The sequence below is a fragment of the Pinus tabuliformis genome, chromosome J, assembly GCF_031772625.1.
Source record: "Pinus tabuliformis cultivar Carrire ecotype Pingquan chromosome J, CPIR1, whole genome shotgun sequence".
Taxonomy (NCBI): domain Eukaryota; kingdom Viridiplantae; phylum Streptophyta; class Pinopsida; order Pinales; family Pinaceae; genus Pinus; species Pinus tabuliformis.
Genome location: NC_142295.1, coordinates 905343153 through 905358073, shown reverse-complemented (window position 1 = coordinate 905358073; position 14921 = coordinate 905343153). Strand labels below are relative to the sequence as shown.

The window sequence follows — 14921 nt, the reverse complement described above, 5'->3', positions numbered from 1 at the left end:
CTTCTTTGTAGTAGATTGCCTAGATTCCCATGTGGTATTAGGGGTCCAATGGCTATATTCAATTGGGACACATATAACTAACTATCAGGAGATTGAATATGGATTTACAGGGCCATATGGTAAGAAGGTGATGCAAAGAGGGATCCATTAGTACTTGCCCAAGATTGTGACATCCAACAAGGTGGAGGTAGATCATTGACATGGGGATATCCCATGGACAATAGAATATTGAGTTATGTAGGGGAAGACAACATAACAACATATTGACAACATGGCATTATTACAGACACACCAAAAGGTTTTCAGAGATATGCCACCGGATAGGGGATTTGAGCTAGAGGAAGGGGTCCAAGCACTCAACATGATCTATAGTTGGATGTACCTATGACATTTAGAGTAGTATTTCTATGCTAAGAGCTCCAAATGTGAGCATTTCTTGACATAGATGTTGTATCTAGGGCACATGATCGAAGGCTAGGGGGTCAAAGTGCATTAGGAGAAGATTGAGGCCATCCCTAATTGGCCCACTCCTAGGAATGTAACAAAGTTGTGGGGCTCCTTGGGTATCTACACACATTATAGAAGGTTTGTCAAAGGGCATTCAGAGCTGACAGTCCCGCTTACCGACCCCACTAAGAAGGGAGCCTTTGTATGGTCAAAGGAAGCACAAGAGGCATTTGAGCAGCTTAAAAGAGTGGAGAGGAGTTTCAAAGTGGGAGATATAGTATATATCTGTCTGCAGCCTTACTGACAACCCACTTTGAAGTAGAAGGGAGAGCATATATTGTAGCATCCAACACTTAAATTACTTGAGGGAAAGCAATTTTGGGTGGTGAGGAATATAATATCCCCAACCAACTGATTATTGGAATATGTCACCCTTACTAGCCCTTTGTTCCCTTAGGCTAGTGACAGGGAGAGTTTTGGAAAAAGGGGACCCTTGATTTATAATCAAAAAGGGAAAAATAATGGATTTTAATAAATAATTAAGTAAGAAGTGGTATTTTCGTAATGTATTTTTTGATGGTATTTGTTGGTGGTATTAGTCGATGGTATTATGGTCAGTTGTAGAAATTTGGAAACAACCCAATCGAAATCTATAACAAGGAAGGAGGAAGGTTGACGGGAAGGTATGTAATTTGATTTTCTCTCTTGGCATTTGATTTGGAAGCTAGACGAGTTTTCTACAAGTGAGGGTTTTAGGTGAGATCCTCAGGCTAGCTTCGATGGGATCCTATCTCACCCTAGTTGGAAACCCAACTTGAGTGGTACCAGATACCACCTTAGCTGGTTCGATTTCTCCCATCCTTTTGATTTCATCGAAGGGTTATGAGATTTGTCCATGTAAGTTGTAAAGGATGAGAAGACCTTATCTAGATCTTTTGCAGATATTAACTCCTTTCTTTTTATTTAAGAAACAAATACATTATTATTATTGGGTCATTGGTTAAAAGCATCGACATAAGGTGGCAAGGTTAATCGCAAAGAAGTTTGGCATGTTCGTTATCACTGCAAAAAGATTGCATCTGCGAATTATCATGTTGACGAATTGCGTAAGGGTTGGGTCTAAGATCTAATATGTTGAGGGATGCAGAGCCATATATATATTGCACTAGTATTAGGGAGCGTTTTCCATACATGCTTGGAAGGCCACGAGCCCATCGCTAAGGAGTGGATCATGTTGCATAAGGTCGCCATTTACTGAGATTTTGACCACTCTGGTCATTGGAGGGTGGGGCCATCATGCTTTATTAACGTGCATTAACCCACTAAAGCATGTTTCTCTATTGTGCGGGCCAAATAGACACAACGTATGAATAAAGGGTCGTTCCATACATAAATTTGGGTTGTAGAGGCTAAAAGGCCATCCATTGATTTGTGTAGTCGTGAAGCACCGGAAGCGAGGGCCAAGAGGCCATTTAGCCAAAGGTTCTCCATCTATTGTGGGAGGTAAGATGATGGCACCCTTATTTATCAGATCTACCACATTTCCCAGCGAAGGTTGATCCTTATTTGGAGTTGACACCAACGGTCACTCAACTCCATCATCAATAGAAGTTAAAATGTGTGTTTATCGGAACCCGTCAGCGATGACGGTGCTTCTTCCGGTTGCAATAATAAATCTATTATTATTATTTAGCCAGCTCATATCATATCCGTACAGAGAGAGAATTAGTAAAAGTGAAATATCTAGAGAGATAAAATTATCTGAGGCGACTTTTTGGCTGTCAGTGGCTGTCGCTTCGTTGTGTTCACAAACGGTCACCACCTGCAACGGACTTTGTTCGCCTTTTAAATGATACACTGCAAGTTGCAACAATGACGTGGATACTGAAGAAAATATAAATATAATAAGGGTGTGCTGAGATATGGTAAGGTCTGTGTCAGCGAAATTATTTAGTTTGGTAAAATAAGATATATACCTATTTTAATTAATTTTGGTTTATGATTTTTGTAATGTTTTAGGTTAAGTGATTTATATTTTGATTATTTTCTATTATAAAAATAGATGATATAATTATGTATGAGATTATATGTTTTACTGTTTAAATTGTATTTTTAGTTAAGTAAATAATTTCAATGGTGTAGGTTAACAAATAGATAAAATGGTTTACGGGGTCTCTGTTAAGGCACTCTTTGATATGAAGGCAGTTCAATTCTTTGATCTGTGTGACATATTGGACATGATGAAGATGTAGTCTTGCCAAGCTTACAAAAAAAACAAATAGATGAAATGATTGTCTTGATAGGAATCAAACAATACAATTTCTTATGAGATGGTGATTTTTTTGCTGTTGAAAATATACTTTTGAATGCATAAATGATTCAGCACACTGAAAAATCTTTGAGGCATTTAATTTTTACAAATTAAACTAACCCTTTTTAAAAATATGTACCCAATTTTAAATAAAATTGACCATGAAAATATTATTTTGTCCATTAAAATTGTATAAACTACATCAACCTTCAAAATATTTAACATATATGACTAAAAACTATAGTTCTGTTTGAATTATTATAATTTCAGGCCATGAAAAATCCAAACTGGTAATTTCCTAGTTGTACCTTTTTCTGCAATTTCTATAACACTAAGGTCAATATTTTTTTGGGATTTATAAGCAAAATTAAGAGCGATTCCAATATAGGTGTCGACGCTTGTAGGCGAATTAAAAAGCATGAATAATAAAATAAAGGATGAAGCTGTGCACCGAGAAATTTAAAACAAAATATACAATAATGAAAATAAGTATATAAACCTTCGCATCACATAATAATATGTGAGACAGAAATCTATGACAAATTAAAAGCTTCCCTGTAATAATGGAAATAGCTATATACCTGTGTTACAACACAGGTAAAGGAAATGAAGATGCTCAACCTTCATTACAAAACATACATGAAATATATATATTAAGGGTGGATACTAGAAAAGATACACAGAGTGGCCAATCTAGAGTGGTCAATTTAAAAGCCGAAATGGCTGACCACAAACTAAGGAGGAGGAGGAGGGGTATGGTGTGAAGTATGGTGTACTTGGTACAAGTCACAGTAGGTCTGTATGACCGTCATGGCGAAAATCAAGAACCCAGCCGTAGGAAGTAGAAATTTCCAGCTCGATAAGTAGTCGAAAAGTCCACAAATCATCCTTTTGATTTTGGTTTTTCTATCGTTTTTTTTGAGCACAGCAAACAGTCCTCTACCGAGGTCGGCGGAATTAGGTCCCAAGTGACCAGTAAAGAAGGGCTGACCCAAGTCGTTCCACATCTTGGCTATGCGTTTGTCTGTTAACATGTTGGTACGAACAGCGCGGCGGTTCATTATGACGTCAACATCTGTGTTGGTACGAATGACACCACAATCCCGGAGGACGCGAACATCTTGAGGAGTCTGGATGAGGCAGTTCATCAAACTCACGTAACGCATCACGGCATTTCCACGACTGGGATCGTTGAATTCCATGGCAACCATGTTCCTCAACAACACTTCCATGTGGGTTTCCCATATATTTATCTCTGGAAGGTACAGCGTACCTGAGTATTCGTCGAAACGAATCTTGTCAGGCCACTTGCGAAAGGGTTTGAATTGAATCCTACCCTTCGCCAACTTCTCCGCGTTCAGTGCGATTTCATACCTGCGTTCAAAGGTTGCATCGGGGAGAAAATAAGCGAGCGCTATAATAGGGAAATCCAGAATGAACTGTAAACTTTGCAATGCAGTTCGCGGCTTCTGCTTCTCATCCTCACTTGGCATTTGTAGAATTGGCGCAATGGATGCGTGCATGTAACCCAGTAAATGCTTTTCATCATTATCTGCTTTGTCACCATCATTACAAACGTGTGCCGAGAAAGGACACAGTTCCATCGTCGTCTTCTGCAACAGTTGATCGAAATCACTTCCACCGATGTTCTCGAAAACTCCTTTGAGGACGGCCAACGGAATTTGATTCTCCAGCTTCAGAATATCACACTTTATACACTCATGAAGCGGACCTAATTCGATCATCATGCCATTGTCTGCACTGAGCCTCATGAGACTGGAAGCTGATTCGATCATCATGCCATTGTCTGCTCTGAGCCTCATGAGACTGCAAGCTGGTTCGATCATTTCATTTTCTTCAGGAGGTGTAGAGGGGAGGCTTTTCTTTTTCTCATCACAAGTCTTAGTCGAGAGGAAGATTAAGAAATGTAAGAGAAAGGATGAATCTATCGCCATCATCAGAGCGAAGTTCTGGGAATTCTCCGCGTCTCTACTCTCACTGGGTGGCAAGTGATAGAAACGCTCTATCTCTGCCCGCATCTCTTCCTCTTCCATCATGTCAACTATAGAATTGAAACCCTTACCTGCACCTTGGCGCAGTTCCTGCGACAGCCTGGCCGCGGACTTGGCTTTGTACATCTCCGCCGTTGAGATCTTACGTTCAGCATGTGAAGATTCAATATCTTTCTCCAGACTGGAATGGTGGTAAGGCCCAATCGACAGAAACTGCGGAATATAAGCCTCTGGTTTCGTCTTCAGCAGAGGCGTGGGCACTCGCAGGATCGCATCCGCCTTTGCTCGGCCAATCCCATTACCATGTGCTTCACAATTCTCATCATCGTCCTCATGGAGCATCGCTTTAATTTGAACAACCCACTCACTACGAAACGCAACAGGTTACGCCATAACAGTGTCCACCTCTACTTCTTTAAATGTCTGCATCATCTAGCAACCTGTTTTCAGACTGTATACCAAGGGACAGTATGACAAGCGCTTCAATGCAGAATATGGGCAATGAATATAATCCAAGTCCTTGGACAAGTGAGCCTTACTTATATTATATTACCTCAGGTCTTCTTAGCACCACAGTTCAGCTTTATTATTATTAATTTAGAAAAAAAAAGGCTTTTAAATAATTTGCTTTGCTTTGCTAGGGTGGGAATTATTCGTAGGACCCTCTGCACGATGATTTTTTGTAAAAGTAAACCTATTCTATTTGTTCTTGAATTTAAACTTTTAACATCCCCACATATTTAACCATAAAACTTATTTAAATATTAACCAAGTTTTGTATATAATATTAAAATGTGTAATACTAATATTATATTTTTATTATTTAAAGTAATGTTATAATGTTTAAAATAATATTTATTATTATAAAAAAAAAATTGTATAATTTATTATAAAAATATTTTTTATTTTTATTTTTGAAAAATATTTAATATTATTTTTAACTAATTAAAAATATTTCTTATTCGCAATTAATTATTTAATATTTAAAAACATATAATAATGTAAATTTTTTAAATTTATTGTGATTAATTGATTATTAAAATATAATAAAATATAGGATTTTAATAATAACAAAAAAAATCAATTAATTAAATTTAATAATAAAAAATAAATATTTGCCTTTTTTAATAAAATAAATATATAATATAATATTTGATATAATAAATAATTAAAAATATATAAATTATGTTTAATTTTTCATATATATATATATATATATATATATTTCTCAATCTTACAGTGTAATAAAATAGAATAATCTTTAAAAAATAATTATACCATTCCAAAATATTGGAAACAATTTTATAAAATTTCTCCCCTATCTTCTTCATTTTCACTTTTTCACTTTAATGATGATGATGATGATGTTGGTTAACCTCCACTGAGACCAAACTCAATATCAAAATAAAGTAAAGCCAAAAAAATATATTAAAATATTTATAGCTACCTCATAATTTTTGTTCCTTTATTTTAATTTATTTCTATATAAAATATAAATTTTAAATTAAAATATGGAAAATATTAAAAAAATATTATAATTTATTTTTAAATAATAAAAAAATTAATATTAAATAATTATTACTGTGTATTATTTAAAAATGAAAATAACTCTTAAAAAAAATCAAATGAAATAATTTATTTAAATTTTTATGTTATTTGATTATTACATCTTTTTAATTTTTTCAATAACATTTTTGTGTAAATTTTGTATTTCTCGAAATAAGAAATTTAAACTTTTAAACTTTTAATCAGTCCATACTTCATTTGAATAATAAAAAATTACAAGTATATATATATTTTTTAATTAAAATCTCATAAAATTTAAAAAACGTAGCATAGTCAAACTAGTGTATTTTGTAAAAGAGAAAGAAAGCAGAGACTCTTTCTGAAAACACTTTCTATGCTTAGGGAAGGTAATAATGGCTCTCCTTTAATCATTGAATTTATTTATTAAATATTCTCTCACACTTCTCGTTTTTCGTTCAACCATTCTTCCGGAAGCGACGGGCGTTTCACCAACCTTTAAAAACGAATAACTGTGTTTCGATATTTTCAGGTTCGCCTGGAATTTGATGTTGTGTTCTCTACATTTTGGTTGAAATTAAAAGTTGTTATTTGTTATTAGTAATGGTGCAAAAGGGGTAAAGGTACAATGAAAAAAATGAGAAGTTTTGGAAAAATCATCTCTCCAAGAATAAAGTAAAAAATAAATTCATAATTAAATTTTAAAATTTGAAATCAACAACATTATTATTATTTTTTAATAATATAAATAATCATACATTTTTATTTATAAAATACAAAGAACTAAATAGATTTGATTATATGCACCATAACAATGATAAGCAAATATTCATTTTTATTAAAATTTTACATGCACAAAAAATTTGTAATAAAAAAAATTCTAAATCTTATACCCTGTTTAATTTTAAATATAGAATTTCAAAATAATAATCAAAATTTTCACAATTTTACATGCGAACATTTCACCCCGTTTAATTTTTCATAACGTGAATGCATACTCCAGGGTTTTTTTTGACACTGGTGTGCTAGTCACGGAAAGGCCTTAAGAGATGTGTATCAAGGCCATTGACGTTATATTTGAAAAGCCGTCACATTTAGAATAAGTAAACATTTCCATAGCATTGTCATTTTGAGAAACCATGTTTGTGACTCATCAATGATATATTTATTATTATAATTCTTGTTTTGTTTGTGAAAGAAACCATGTTTGTGACTCACCAATGATATATTTCTTATTATAATTCTTGTTTTGTTTGTGAAAGATGGGCAACGAACTATTACAATGGCTTTAGTGTTATTTTGCGTGATTCTTGATATTGTTTGTGAGATAAAATAGACCACAGAACAAATAATAATGGAAATCTTACAAAATTACTTCATAGATAACAGTAAGCAAAACAATAAACAATTTATATTTGTTGCAGTTTCATGAACAATTTATATTTGTTGCAGTTTTATGTAATAAAAAAAAAGGTTAAATGTAAAAAATGATGTTATTGGAAAGTGTTGTGTTAATACCACTTAACACTACTGAAGATATAAGTGGCATTAATATCACAACTTTGACACACATTTTATAAGCGAGTGGTGCTAAAATATTATTTTAATATAAATTTATTGAAAAAAAAACTTTATTTATTTTGTAAATTGTATAAAACTTTTGTTATGTCATAAAATAAAATTCATTGTAATACCATAATGCTACACAAATGTAATATTTATATCATCGCTTTAACACCATATAATACAAGAATACAAGGCCGCATAGATTTAGCTATTAATTTATTGTGTATTACTATGATGTAATTAGTTTTGGTTAAATGTAATTTGTTTAAAACTGGTCAAAAGTATACTTGTTGTCATATTGCTTCTTTTCCAAGATGCTATATAATAGTTTCTCTTTTTCTTTTAATGTGTCATCTAAGGAGCCAATTGGTTCAAGAAATTTATTGCTTTTCTTGGGTGGCATTGGGAAAAAGACAATGTGAGTTTTTTTTTTTTTTTTTAGAACTTTTTGTATAGTAGTGTTTATGTATTTTTGTAAGCTCTATAGCAAGATAGTTCATAATTGCATATCTTTGACAAGGTAGAGATACTAAGAATTCTATTTGTGTATGTTTTTTTTTTTTAAACTTTAATGCCATATTTGTTCATTTTCATTTATTATATGTATAAATTTGTATGGAAAATCTCTACTTTTTTCAACAAACCCCATCCATGGATGTAATTGGAAGATTGTGCATGGATGAAGAGGAACTTTTAAAACAATAACACTAGGCTATTGATGTTGAATTGTGATAACTAATCTAATTTTATGTCATGAATATTTAAATAACAAAAGATTTCTTTTCTATGGTCATGCTCTAAGTTGTAACACTTTTAAAGAACAATAAAAAATTTAAAAATATGTTTTAAAAGTAACATATTTTATTTTATTTGTTTGAATATTTTTTTATTCAAACTGTAATCATGATTAAGTATTAATTAAGATGAAAATAAATAATATGAAAGACTACAGACATAAAAAGCAATTTATAAGTTGATATAAAAATATTGGATTTTTTACTAAATCATTGAGAAATAAAAGAAAGAATTACTTGCAATTTAAACACATTATTAAAAACTTCAAATAAGATTTCGACACATGTCTCTAAAAAGATTCCAATAAGATTTTCAATAATTACAATATATTTTCTTCTTTCTCATAAAAATAAAAATGCTTGAGTTTGTAAAAATAAAAATACATTTATATTCAAAATTAAGTTGGTGAAGCAAAAGTATTGAAGTCTATACTCAAAATTATTATATTTTTCATTATTTTTCTTCTTAATCTTACTCTAAAACATTCCATTCCTTTCAAGTTCATAAAAAATAAAAAATAAATTATTATTTTTATAATTAGCCTTTCTCTTCATCCATTATTCTTCCAGTTTTAAAGCACAACTTGGCATCAACTCAATCATATACAAAACATGGTCCAATAATAAAAATGTAAGCATTAATGTAATTTGGCAATTAAATCCCCAGCCCTCAAAATTCACCGAAAGTGTGTGACAGTGTGTATGTTCGAGTATGTGGATATTACTAATATTCAAAGAACATGTGGAATTTTCACATTTTTAATTCACTTTAATATTAGGCATTATATCCGGGAGGGTTGGAATTTTAAAACTAAATAACTTATTAGATTTAATAGTATTATTATTTTTGATATTTATTTAATTAAATAATTGTTAATTTTGAAAAATGTTTAAATTTAAATATTATTAAAATAAATAATTTGATTGTCAAATTTCATCTTTAAACATAAGTAACATCAATTAAAAACCTCTTCCCAAACCATTATATGTATATAATATAATACTCATTTAAAAAACTCTTCACATATCTATGTAATTATATATTCTATCATTTTGATATTGTTGATATAATTAATAGTTTGATATAAATATTAACTATAATAATTAATAAGTTTAAATAGATATGGATATTAATGGTTTCACAAACTAATTTGATTAAAAGGGTAATAATCTAATTTGTACCATGAATGGTTTTTAAAGTTTCAACGTTGATGAAAAAAATTTGGAATGTTACTTTTTATTTTATATTTTATATTTAAAATAATTTAATAATAAAATAACATAAATAATTTGATTTCCATCTATTCATGTCCATTTTACCTGACATCCATAATATCTTATCAAATCAATGGATTATTTCGATCTTTAATGCTTTCCTCTCATTTTAACGGCATCTCACCATTCTCAGCTTAGGCTTCTTACAACAAGTTTGTAACAATAGGGCAACATGTTCGTTGAACCTGTAATCACACATTCCCCGGAATAAATGGAAGCTGTAATCACACATGCCAGGGAATAAATGCAAGTTCACGCTCTATATCCATAAAAAACCATTATTAGACAATAACAATAAAACGCAGTTAACCAATCATGATTTAAATAAATAAATTTAAAATATTTGAAAAAAATAAATTTATTATATTTATAAGGTTAATTTTATAAATAGTTGTTTGATGTAAACAATGGATTAAAATCTCGTTTGACCATGAATCGAATGCGTTTATCCTCTCCTTGCAGCAGGGATAAATAAGAAAAAAGTTATTTTATTATGTTAAATGTGTAAAATTTAAAGAGTCGTTACTCGTGTTTTATATAATAATCAAATTTATTGAAAATAAAGTTAATTTATTTTTTAAATTATATAAAACTCTTGTTATGTAAAAAAATAAAATTAGTTGTAATACCATAATGTTACACATGTGGTATTTATACTATTGCTTAAACCCCATATAATAGAAAAGTTATTGTATTATATATAATGTATAAACTTTATTTCAAGTAATAAAAAAGGTTAAACGTAACACAATAATGTTATTTGAACGTATAGCTTAACACCACAAGATATAGGGGTGTTAATATTATAGTGGGTGTTAATACTATATGAGATAAGTGTGCTAACATATGGTATTATTATACATTTATTTATTTTCATTAACATTTAATTAGTGAAAATAAAACTTATTTATTTTGTAAATTGTATAATGCTTTTGTTATGTAATAAAATAAATTAATTGTAAAACCATAATATTATTCAAATGTAATATTTATATTATCATTCTAACTAATATTAATATCTTACTCTAACAAAGTAACATTAATACCACTATTTTAACAAAGTAATATTAATATTACCACTTTAACATTAAGTGATATTAAATCAACTTAACCAAATGTAATATTTATACAATCACTTTAACACCACATAATACAACTAATATTAATACCCTATTTTAAAAAAGTAATATTAATACCACTATTTTAACAAAGTAATATTAATATCACCAATTTAACATTAAATGATATTATATCAACTTAACCCTATATGATATAAAGTATTATAATTTGTGATTCTAAAATAAATTGACATTTTTTTTTGGGTAAGTTTGATAAGATTACATTTTTAACATGTTTAATATATTATCTCAATCTTAGTGGAGAAATGAATTAGTGAAAATATAATATAACTAAATTCTTACTAAAAATATTAATTTTTAATATATATATATATATATATATATATATATATATATATATAATTTTTACATATAACTTAAATACAAATAACAATTCTACATATTATATTTGCTTTTAATTAAATATATTAAAAATAATTGGAAAAATAACTATTATTTTTCTAAATTTAAATTTAAAAAATACTTTATTATAATACCTTTAAACCTTATTATTAAATTTAAACGATACCACAAGAATCAAAACATACGTATTCTTATTCATATAAAATATCAAATTATTTTTCATAAAATTAATATTATACATTCTTATAAAATTTTTCCAATAAAATATATATTATATATTTTCATTAAAAAAAAAAAAAACAAATTATAACATACCAAAACCTTTCTGTACGAGGAGGGTCCACAGCTCATATTTTTTTAATAAAGGTAAATGTAATCGCAGGCCTTGCTTTTTCAAAAAGGTCGATTTTGCGAAGATTCGAGAGACATGTCTCTTTGTGTGTTACATCAACTGAATACAGCGAAAACATCTTTGATGAGGGGAAGTTAGGGTGTTAAATTGTGGGATTGAGGAGTGGCAGACACCAATGATGAGCAGGGCAGTTCACTGATGTCAACATCTCCACCCCTCTTGCAATAAACATCATCTTCTCCCTTCACTGATGTCACCACCCTCACCTCACCTGATGTCATTTGGTACTAAGAATGCAAGATATATTTGATCTATTTTAGTTTTAATAAGTTATTATGTCAAGTGGTATTTTTAATTTAATGGTGGAAATGACAAGTGGTATTTTAATTTAATGGTGGAAATGTTGTAATGTAATGCAATGTTTTGTTTAATATTTAGTTTGATTAAATTATATAAAATTAGTTAAAAGTAAAATAAAATAAATAATATTTAGTTTAATTCAGAATTTATAAGTATTGAGAGGGATCAAATATCTAGAGGGAAGGATCAAATATCTTGTTGTGACACTTTTAAATATCTAGAGGGATCGAATATCTTATTGCTACACTCTAAAGTCTAGTATGGTGGAAATGTTATAATTTCATGTCTGTGTAACATTTAGATTGTGTCAAATTACATAAAAATTAATGAAAAATTAAACTAAAATAAAAAACATAAAATTAATAATTATATTTATAATTAATAATTAAGCCAACCTAAATCCATCTTAACTTTGACTCTACAAAGCCTAGAGGGATCAAATATTTTGACATGCAAACCTCTTTTAGAGTGAAAATAGATTTGATCCCTCTCGGCCCTTGGTAGATCCAGAGTTAAGATAAATCTAGGATGATGGATTTTGTAAGTTGCATCAATTTAGCGTTCAAAGTATGCTTTAAAATTACATTTGTTTCGCTTAAAAGTTGTTTTCTTGGGATTTAAGGAAATAGTTAATGGCCCAAGACCTAGAGGCATCTGGCAAGAGTGAAAGCCCATCCCCGTATAAATTACAAGTGGGCATAGCTTTCTTTCAATAACATTGACAAGTCACTGTTTTTCAATAACATCAACCAATAACACTGCAAATAAACATAGTAGTCAATAATATGAATTCCTAGTAACTAATTTAACAACCAAATTATGATAAAATTTTCTAATATATAAAAATTTAAAAATTATAAATTGAATTATTCTGAAGATAATAACCAATAATATAAATGCCTAGCAACTAATTTAACAACTAAATTATGATAATTTTTTTAATATATAAAAAATTTTAAAATTATAAATTGAATTATTCTCCGTGTGGATGTCTTACTACATACACTTATCTAGTGACGTTTTTTATTTGTACATGGTACATATTCAAATGCTAAAAAATTACAAAAATTAAAAAAAAAATTAGGGTCCAAAACATTGTACTGTGAAGAAGTGATAGATTCCCTACCTAATACCTTGACAATGCAAAGTTCCCTACCTAATACCTTGACAATACAAATATCTGAAAAATGTTTTTGGCTGGCCGGTTTTGTGGTACCTGTACACCCATTTGTCCACATGGAAAGTCCATCCATTCATTATTAACACCATATTCACGTCCTCTTTCGGGACCCACGAAGATTATTTATGAGTATACCGATGATTTCGGGTGTCTGAGCTTTCGGTGCGGAATGTGGTACAAACACTTCGGACAGCACGGCACCACATTCCTAGAAATCACCTCAGAAATGACCTCGGAATGTGCGGGCCATTGCACTAAAATCTCCTCCCGAGTTCCCAGGTGTGTAAATATTTTATTTACCATAGTTAAAAAAAAAACAAATTGAAGGATGGTGATACTATCTGTTGCATAAATTAATATTTTTTTTAGTAAACGAAAATGAGAAATGATTTTCCTAGTAACAGCGATATCATGTAACCTCTGAGGAGAGAAGTGAATATAAAAAAAGAAACAGTTGCAAACCCCAATTGCCCCCCCAACCGTGGGATGGCTTCCAGGAAAAGGGAGGAGGGGGGGGGGGGGGGGGGGAAACTGTGCTGTAGAGGACAGGCAGTAAGGAAAAGAAAAGGGGCTTACTATGTCTGGTGATGATCAGATGGTAAGGGCGCAGAGCACGTGCAACTTGTAAAACACTGTTAGTCTTTGAGCAAGCTAGGGAGGAGATTGGTCTCGAAAGACAATCTCGTGGTCGGGTGGTTGACTAGTTGCAGTGAATAGAGGTGACCTCTTTCTTTGGGATCACTTACAGGAAACAACACAGGTATGAGGCACTAAACTGAAACTAGAAATGTTTATTTCTGTGAGATACAGTTCTTCCTAGGATTATAAAAGAAACAATGAGAACAAGTATTTTCTATATAATTAGGATCTGGATTCTAGAAGGGTAATAGTAGCGGTAAGCTGTCAAGAAGAGGGTTGATCTCAGTGAGAGTTTTACATTTAACTGTTTCTATTTTAGGCAATTTTCTTCCGGTTGGAAACTGAGACATGTATAGTTAAACACTGGCATTATCAATAATTGTTAAGGGTTCGCAGAGTGACTCTGTTGTGAGTTGAACATTCTAATTATATTAATCAGTTTCATGCATTTAGAGAATGACAGAAAATAAAATCTTAGGGAGACATTTCAAAATTAGGCTATTTGTTCTTAGGATCAATAGTAAACCATACTGTGGAAACACCGTGCAAATATTAGACAGACCTGAGAATACGAAAGAGAACAAAACTTATTCTTACGTAGAACTAAATTCCAGTACTAATTTTGATGACATGCAACACGCTAAGGTTCAGCATTTCTTGAACAAAAAAAAATAAAATAATAAAGCAGAGAAAGCCATCGGTCGTCTCGTTTGTGAGCGGCGAGCAACCTTAAGATATCACCAACCGAATGCGAAGCTTATCGTAAGTTCATCAGGGTTTGCAGGCTTGTTTCTCCTATTGTATTAAAGATAGGGTTAGAAACACCATGGGTGCGGTAGGATGTCCACCCCCTGAGTAGCGTTTGAACTGCGAGTGAACCCAAGAAAACCTGGGGTTTGAAGCAAGACTGTGTATCTCGGTTGGGTAGAGCTTGAAACCCTTCAGAGCTTTAACTCTTCCATATTAAAACAACGATAAGA

The 14921-nt window shown here is 30.8% G+C and overlaps 1 protein-coding gene across 1 annotated transcript; it reads right to left on the bottom strand.

The window, feature by feature from the left end:
* Positions 1 to 3492: 3492 nt before the first annotated feature.
* Positions 3493 to 5112, bottom strand: LOC149229643 (putative UPF0481 protein At3g02645). The gene has a single exon (XM_089381085.1). It carries the CDS (start codon positions 5110 to 5112, stop codon positions 3493 to 3495), a length of 1620 nt encoding a protein of 539 aa, XP_089237211.1.
* Between the last annotated feature and the right edge of the window lie 9809 nt (positions 5113 to 14921).

Coding starts and splice junctions, on each gene's coding strand:
- LOC149229643 (XM_089381085.1), bottom strand. CDS start 5,112: ATGCTCCATGAGGACGATGATGAGAATTGTGAAGCACATGGTAATGGG.